The sequence below is a fragment of the Enhydra lutris genome, unplaced genomic scaffold, assembly GCF_002288905.1.
Source record: "Enhydra lutris kenyoni isolate GAN:26980312 unplaced genomic scaffold, ASM228890v2 scaffoldscaffold11, whole genome shotgun sequence".
Classification (NCBI taxonomy): domain Eukaryota; kingdom Metazoa; phylum Chordata; class Mammalia; order Carnivora; family Mustelidae; genus Enhydra; species Enhydra lutris.
Window position 1 is genome coordinate 14,226,228 of NW_019154095.1, and position 7,962 is coordinate 14,234,189.

Consider the following 7,962-nt stretch of genomic DNA (forward strand, 5'->3'; position numbering starts at 1 on the left):
CGGACGGAGGGAGGGAGGGAGGCGACGGGAGCGCGCGCGGCGTCACAAAGCCGAGCCGGAACGCCGGGCTGCAGCCGGAGACCGGGGCGCCCCGGGCGAACTCATTCCGGCCCCGCCCCGGCGGCGCGGGAGGCGCGAGCGCTCACCGCCCAGCCTCCCCTCCGCCCCCGCGGGCGCCCCTCCGCCGCCGGACTCAGCCGCGGCGTCCCGGGCGCTCGGGCGCCGCAAAGCGTCCTGGGAGAGCCGGCTCGCGCCGGAAGGACGCGCGGGCGCTCGGCGGCGGCGAGGTTATAAAAGGGAAGGAGCCGGCGGCGGGCGGAAGTGGGCGGTTCGGCTGCTCCCGGCGCTGTTGTTTGGCGTTTGGGCCTCCCGAGGGGCGTTCTCTGGAGGGCCGCCGGTGCAGGCCGCAGTGACAGGGCCGCTCGCCCCCGCGCAGCCCGCCTCTCTCCCGGTGCAGCGTCTGCTCGCGGCTTCCGCGACCCGCAGGCCCAACATGGCGCAGGAGGTGTCGGAGTACCTGAGCCAGAACCCGCGGGTGGCCGCCTGGGTGGAGGCGCTGCGCTGTGACGGCGAGACTGACAAACACTGGCGCCACCGCCGCGAGTTTCTGCTCCGCAACGCCGGGGACCTGGCCCCGACGGGCGGCGCGGCGGCCGCCAACGCGGAGGAAGCTGCGGACGCCGAGAGCGGGAGCCGCAATCGGCAGCTGCAGCAGCTCATCTCCTTCTCCATGGCCTGGGCGAACCACGTCTTCCTCGGGTGCCGGTGAGTGAGCAGGCGCCCCTGACCCGCTCTCCGCGCTTTGTGGCCGCCCCCGGACTGGGGCCCGGAGCCTCCGCGGGGAGGGGGAAGTTGGGAAGCGCGGGAATCTGCGGTACTGGCTGCCCTCAGGGTGAGAAGGGCGTCTCCGCCCGAAGCCGACATGATCCACAGCCGGCCCCGCGCTGGGTGGGGGGCGTCCGCTCGGGTTGTGGGCGGACCACGCTCTCGCGGTGGACGCTGAATTGAAGGATTGGGGAGGAGCGACCCCGCCCCCCAGGCCCTGGAGCATTTGTTTCTGGGGCTCCAGGAAACCGAAAGTTCCTGGCGGTCGGCGCACTTTCTTGATTACAACCAGGAAATGCAGTTCCTGTGGCCTGTTCTTGCATTCCCGAAGTAGTAGCTTAAAAAAAAAAAAAAAAAAAACCAAAAAGCACTTTTTTCAAAGTGTCTTTTTCTTTTTCAGGTACCCACAAAAAGTTATGGATAAAATACTTAGTATGGCTGAAGGCATCAAAGTGACAGATGCTCCAATCCATACAACAAGAGACGAACTGGTTGCCAAGGTGAAGAAAAGAGGGATATCGAGTAGCAATGGTTAGCAGATCATAGATGTGAACATACATAGGAGTTTAGAACATAAGTTTGATATCATTAGGAATTACTGTTATTACTAATTTTTTTTAACAAGCTAGAATTTTTACAATATTAATAATCAAGTTGGAATGTTAAACCTACGTTATGTGTCTGTGTGTTTTAGGCCCTTGGTTTTGATAGTTTCCTTTGACTGCTTTAGATTTTCAAGTGTCAAATGTTGTCTGTGCTGTTGACTTTTTTTAATATTAGAAATTAAATTATGTCATCCAACCCCGTTTTAAGAACTTATTCAAGTTATTCCACACTTTTGTAAGAAACTGCTAGTCCTGAAATACTTTTGCCTCGTGCCTTTATTTTAACAAGTCTGTGTCTTGTAAATTTTCAGCTGATCTGTATGAGCTCGACTTAGTCATTTGTCGGTTTTCCTTCTTTTCAGAAGGGGTAGAAGAGTCTGCGAAAAAACGAATCATCGAAGGAAAAAACAGTTCTGCAGTTGAGCAAGATCACGCAAAAATTTCTGCCAAAACAGAACGTGCGTTGGCTCAGCCAGAGAACAGCTCCGTGTGTACAGGGGCATCTGCGAAGTCGGAGAGTGGTGGGAACTCCAGTCGCAGCTCTGGCACCTCGAGTCAGAATAGCTCTACAGGTGATGGAGATCGGTCTCTTTCTAGCCAAAGTAGCAGCAGCATTTCCTCTCAGGTAACAGCGGCAGGGTCTGGAAAAGCTTCTGAATCAGAAGCTCCGGAGAAACACAGTTCAGCATCCATTGTTTCTTCGTTGTTGAAATCCAGTGTGAATAGTCATGTGACCCAGTCTGCTGATTCCAGACAACAAAGTGGATCACCTAAAAAGAGTGCTTTGGAAGGCTCTTCGGTCTCCTCTTCTCAAAGCATCTCAGAGGTTGAGGTGCCTCTGTTGGGCTCCTCCGGAAGCTCAGAAGGAGAGTTGCCGCTGTTGTCTTCTAAACCTAGTTCAGAGACAGCATCAGGTGGGTTAACTTCCAAAACTAGTTCAGAGGCCAGTGTTTCAGCATCTCTTTCTAAAAATAGTTCCTCATCAGGCACGTCCTTACTAGCTCCCAAGAGCAGCACATTGACAAGTACCTCGATGCTGACTTCCAAAAGCACTTCGCAGGTAGCTGCCTCACTGTTAGCGTCCAAGAGCAGCCCCCAGACCAGCGGATCTCTAGTTTCCAAAAGCACTTCCTTAGCCAGCGTGTCCCAGCTGGCTTCGAAGAGTAGTTCTCAGACTAGCACCTCACAGTTGCCTTCTAAAAGTATGTCACAGTCAAGTGAGAGCTCTGTTAAATTCTCTTGTTGCAAATTAACCAATGAAGATGTAAAGCAGAAACAACCTTTTTTCAACAGACTGTATAAGACAGTGGCATGGAAGTTGGTAGCTGTTGGTGGCTTTAGTCCCAATGTGAATCATGGAGAGCTCCTAAACGCAGCTATCGAAGCTCTGAAGGCAACACTGGATGTGTTTTTTGTTCCACTAAAAGAACTAGCAGATCTGCCTCAAAATAAAAGCTCTCAAGAAAGTATTGTTTGTGAATTGCGATGCAAGTCTGTGTATTTGGGCACTGGCTGTGGAAAAAGCAAAGAAAATGCAAAAGCTGTTGCATCAAGAGAAGCACTAAAGTTATTTCTCAAGAAGAAGGTAGTGGTAAAGATATGTAAAAGGAAATACAGAGGCAGTGAGATAGAAGATCTGGTACTCCTTGATGAAGAATCAAGGCCTGTAAACTTGCCGCCAGCATTAAAACATCCCCAAGAGTTATTATAATACGTCCAGAATACCACTGCATATAATGTCTGGTATTGGAAGAGAAAAACTGGCTTACTTTTGTATAATATAAAACACAGGCTTTCACAAATTTTGTATTGCTTTTTTCCAGTTTTGCAGAAAATTTACATTCGAGTTCTCTTCACACAGTAGAAGTTGTAAATAATTTATGAATGACAGTACATACTAAAAAGTATGCATTAACAGCATACCAGTATGCTGTTTTATTTGCTGAAGAAAATACTGTCTTCTATTTTTAATGATCCGTTAGGTACGATGTGTAGTTCTGTAGAATCTTAAAACTTTTGTACTACTTTGAATTTGGTGAAAATGTATTAAGTTGTCTACCATGCTTTCCTTTTTTTTTTTTTCCCTAGCTGAATAAACCTGCACATCAAAGGGGACCATAGTATCTGAATGTCTGAAAGTCTGTGAAGCTTAAGGTTTTAAGAATGTTGCCCATAATGTTGAACATGTCTGTTAAAGAATAAAAGAAAAAATAGTTGCCTCAGACTATTTTTATGAGAAGTTGTAAGCATTTTTTAGATATAAAGCAGTATAAAGTACTTAAGGTTATTTTATTCTGAAGTTGTTTAAAATTCACCATGATTTTGACCGCTGCAGATTCTTTAAGTGGGTTAATTTATGTTTGAGGTAAAATACAATTTACACTTTTTCTTAAAGACATAAATGTGGGTTTCTATATTAAGCATATTTTGTGACTACTATTAACAGATTGATTTGTTTAGATATTAAATGCTTTAAGCTATTTTACCTTTTCAAGAAGTCGTGTTTTTTTTCCCCCCTCTAAGTCACAACCAGTTCCTGCAAATGGGCTTCCCACTACTAGTAATTATAAATTACAATCAGGTAATTTTTCTTAGCTGATACACAACTTTTTAGGGATAGAGACGTTACAGTTTACAAATCTAGAACTAGTTAAACTAGATGGTTTTTTAAATTTACAAATCTAGAAGAAGACTGGAAACAATGGAGAGCCATGGCGGCTTGAATGAGCTCGTTCAGTTGAATTACACTTGTCAGTAATGAAATGGAATCCTGTGTCTGTTAGGTGATTCTGACTGTATTACTCTATTATATATTCTGTTTCATTTTTCTTCAAACTCTGGCCCAAAACATGGCCTTTCTTCTGTCTAGCTGCTGCACATTGAGAAGTGGTGGCACTTGTGTATAGAGAAAAATCAAGAAATGACCTTTTATATTCTAGTTGTATTAGAATCGGAAAATTGAACATAAGTAGCACAGTTTCAAGTACACAGAAGTTATTTCTATTTTATATTCTAGAAATAGACAAGGATACTTAACATACATGAAATGATCAGCTTTCATTTTACCAGATAAACTTCAATGATTCAGTTTCGAGGATACTAAGTTAGATACCAAAGTCCATATTCTGTAAATGGGTTGGGTCTTTATATATTGTGAGAAGCAATGACATGAGTGTTATGAAAGCACTTCTACCTTTCTCAGTCTGGGAATGTGTATTTTGTGGGACAATTATTCCCAGAAAAGTAAGCCAGATACTACAAAGGATAAATTTCTGTAATGCGTCTGATTAGGTGGTTTGGTAATTTCCTAAATTGGCTTGTGTCAAGTTAGTATAAAGTTCAGTGAAAATCAATTATAGAAACCTTTTGATACAGTAAAATTGGAGGAAGTTGCTTAGTGTAAAAACATTAATTTATAAATGTTTAGTTGCTATAGCCTTATATTCTGTTTATAATACAGCTTATACTCAATAAAAATTTAAAGACTCCCTGATAAAAGAGAAATGCATATTTTACAATAGTTTAGGATAGTACAGTGCAGAAGTAAACAAGCTTTGGGTAGGAATCTGTTGTTCTTGAGATAGAATCTTGGCTCCCCTTGGGAATTTAACCTTTAGACTTCACCTGTAAGATGGGACTAATGGCCGTCTCGAAGAGCTATGAGGATTAAGGGAAATAATACATTTAAACTGTCCAGTACGGTGCAATATACCATAGTTCATTAATTGCTTGTATATATATGCTCATTTCCTCACAAGTTCATGAGTAACTATTCTCACGTGGCCTATTTTTCAGTTGAAACCAAGTTATACGGTCAAAGAATGAATTCACACCCATATCTGATTTCAGAGCACAAGCTCTTACTGTTTATCTTTCTCATTTCTCTAAATGCTAAAATTTCTGAAAATCCCCGAGACTGTAGCTTTCTACCAGTTTTATTAAGTGACAAAACATGTTTCCAAAGCCTCATTTCTTTGGAATGAGTCACAGCAGGAACTCTTCTGTTCCTTAGTCCTTCTCCTTAGTAGTTGTGTGTCTTGAATATCTTCAACTAGGGAATTAGCCCTTATGGGTGTAACTGAAATTTGTTATTATTATTGTTTTTAAGATTTATTTATTAGAGCATAAGCAGGGGTAGCAGTGAGGGGAGGAGCAGGCTCCCTGAGGAGTAGGGAGCTCAGATGTGGGGCTCGATCCCAGGACCAAAGATCTTGACCTGAACTGAAGTCAGATGCTTAACTGACTAAGCCACCCAGGTGCTCCTGAACTTTGTTTTTAAAGAAAGCCGTATAGGGGTCACTGGGTGGCTCAGTCGGTTAAGTGTCTGCATTTGGCTCAGGTCATAATCCCAGGACCCTGAGATTGTGCCCTGCATTGGGCTCCCTGAGCAAGGAGCCTGCTCCTGGAGTCTGCTTCTCCCTCTCCCCCTGACCCTGCTCGCTGCTCAAGCTCTTGCTCACTGGCACTGAGTGAATAAATTACCAAAATGGGAAATACTGAATTTCATCCTTAAATTGAGGTGAGATGATGTTCTAAAACGGATTTTTCTTGATGGTGCTAAAATCGGGATTTTTTTTAATAGTAAAGTTAGTTTGATGTAGAAGACTGGTGTCGTCATGAATTTTTAACCCAAATTTTTGGGGCCTGCCACTGCTTCCATTGACTGGGGTGATTGTCCTAAGGATAAGTGTAATTCCAAGGCTTTTGATGTGTATTATACACACACACACACACACACACACATATATGCATATATACGTGTATATATGAAATACATATAAAAAGCCTGCTTCAATTTATGTATGAAAGGCCCATCATTTAGCCTATCAAGTGCAGCTTTTTTTTTGGTACACATTTCTCCTTGCTGTTCAGATCCCTGAGTAATGACAGTGAGAAGGTAACCAAAGCCAGCATTGACTAAGAACCAGGTCAGTCCTACAATCGTGTTGTGGTAGTGTAAGGGAATTTGTAGGATTTTTGCTCAAAAATTGTGCTAAAGTCCTGCATGGACTCTCATCACTGACAAATATCTCGGTAGCCATTTCAGCCATGACTTTAAAAAAATATATTTAATGTAATTAATGGATAGAAGTGCTTTCTGTAGCTTTTTCCCATTTAAACAAATAGAAAAGTGCAGGGGTTGTCAAGCCATTAATTTTCCCACTACGCCGCAAGAAAGACATTGGTAGAAATTTCACATTTCCTTGGCTTTCTTGAATGCACTTTGGTTGTTATCCAGCTAAAACCATTTGTTTTTCCTTTGCTTTCTGTTTTACCAGCTTTATCTGTCTCTACTTTTCTGTTTCCAAAAAAAAAAAAAAAAGAAAAAAGACTGAAGGAGGATTATCCCGTGCAAATGAACATTAATTTTTGAAGATTTCTTCATCTGTTCCTCTGCTGTTTATAGAGAAAAAAAAAAAAAAAAGTAGACAAAGTCCCAAACTAAATTGACTAACTTGGAAAGGGGAAGAATGTTAATACTGAAAAGTAATGGTGACATACAGGACATTTGTTTGAAAACGAGAGATTTCATATGCCTGGACTTTAACAGGAAGCAATCAAATATACCTTTTGTGATTTGGGCATTTTCACGAGTAGAGTCTGAGTCGACCTTAGCAGTCATTAGGAGGCAACCAAACTGTCTCCACATAAACAGTAAATACCCTGAACTAGAAAACCAGTCTGCGGAAGTGGAATGTATAGAACTTGAAAAGGAATGTAAAGACAGGCCAAATGGATAGTTATCACCTAGGGTTTGCCCTATGACTGTTGTCATGTAAATCGGTTCACCCGTGCTTGGACACACTGAAATGATAAGACTCGAGCTCTGAATACGTAATCTGTGGTTTTCAAACTTCCCTTTGGCCATATGCCCTAAAAAAATGGGAGCCCCGTGTGTATGAAACAGAGGCAGAACTACCTTAGTTCAAGGAGGGAGGCCCCCAGAGAATTCCTTCCAGCTTCCTCATTCCTGCAGCACCTCTCTGGACCCCAAGCAGAAGGCGGGTTAACAACCATGAGGCCCGGTGTAGCTTGCTTCCTCCTACAACAGGTATCAGAAAGTCACCAGTTTACTACAAAATGGAAATACTCACCTTTTAAGTCATCTGCCAAATAGACTCTGTAATTAGTAGGGACTCCAGTAAAGCCCAAGGGACCATCACAGAAAATTAACATTTAAATAACACTCAAAATAACTACCATTCCTTTCCTTTTTATTGTGAAATGGAATTGTGAAAGTGCAGAAAGTCCAATAATGATTAACTGAATGCCCATATAACATTACCTAGCTCACAAAATAAAACTATATCAGCACGGCAAGCACGCCCATGTGGGTAGCCACATTTATTTGGTGCCTACAATAAGTTGTTGGTTTGCCTAGGTCTTTTTTTAAGTTGTTGGTTTGCCTAGGTCTTTTTTTTTTTTTTTTTTTTTAAGTAAGCTCTCTGCCCAACGTGAGGCTTGAACTCACAACTCCAAGGTCAAGAGTCACATGCTCTACTCGGGCTGAGCCTGCCAGGGGCCCCTACCT

The 7,962-nt window shown here is 43.2% G+C and overlaps 1 protein-coding gene across 2 annotated transcripts; it reads left to right on the forward strand.

The window, feature by feature from the left end:
- The first annotated feature begins 364 nt into the window (after positions 1-364).
- On the forward strand, positions 365-3,924 carry LOC111144487 (CDKN2A interacting protein). Of its 2 annotated transcripts, none has more exons than XM_022498788.1 (3): positions 365-765; positions 1,226-1,356; positions 1,793-3,924. In XM_022498788.1, the coding sequence occupies exons 1-3, from the start codon at positions 494-496 to the stop codon at positions 3,139-3,141; spliced, it is 1,752 nt and encodes a 583-aa protein (XP_022354496.1). In that variant the 5' UTR covers positions 365-493; the 3' UTR covers positions 3,142-3,924. The 2 variants fall into 2 exon arrangements, with proteins under 2 accessions (XP_022354496.1, XP_022354497.1); XM_022498789.1 differs by having other exon boundaries at positions 1,226-1,325; positions 1,793-1,854.
- Positions 3,925-7,962: the final 4,038 nt, after the last annotated feature.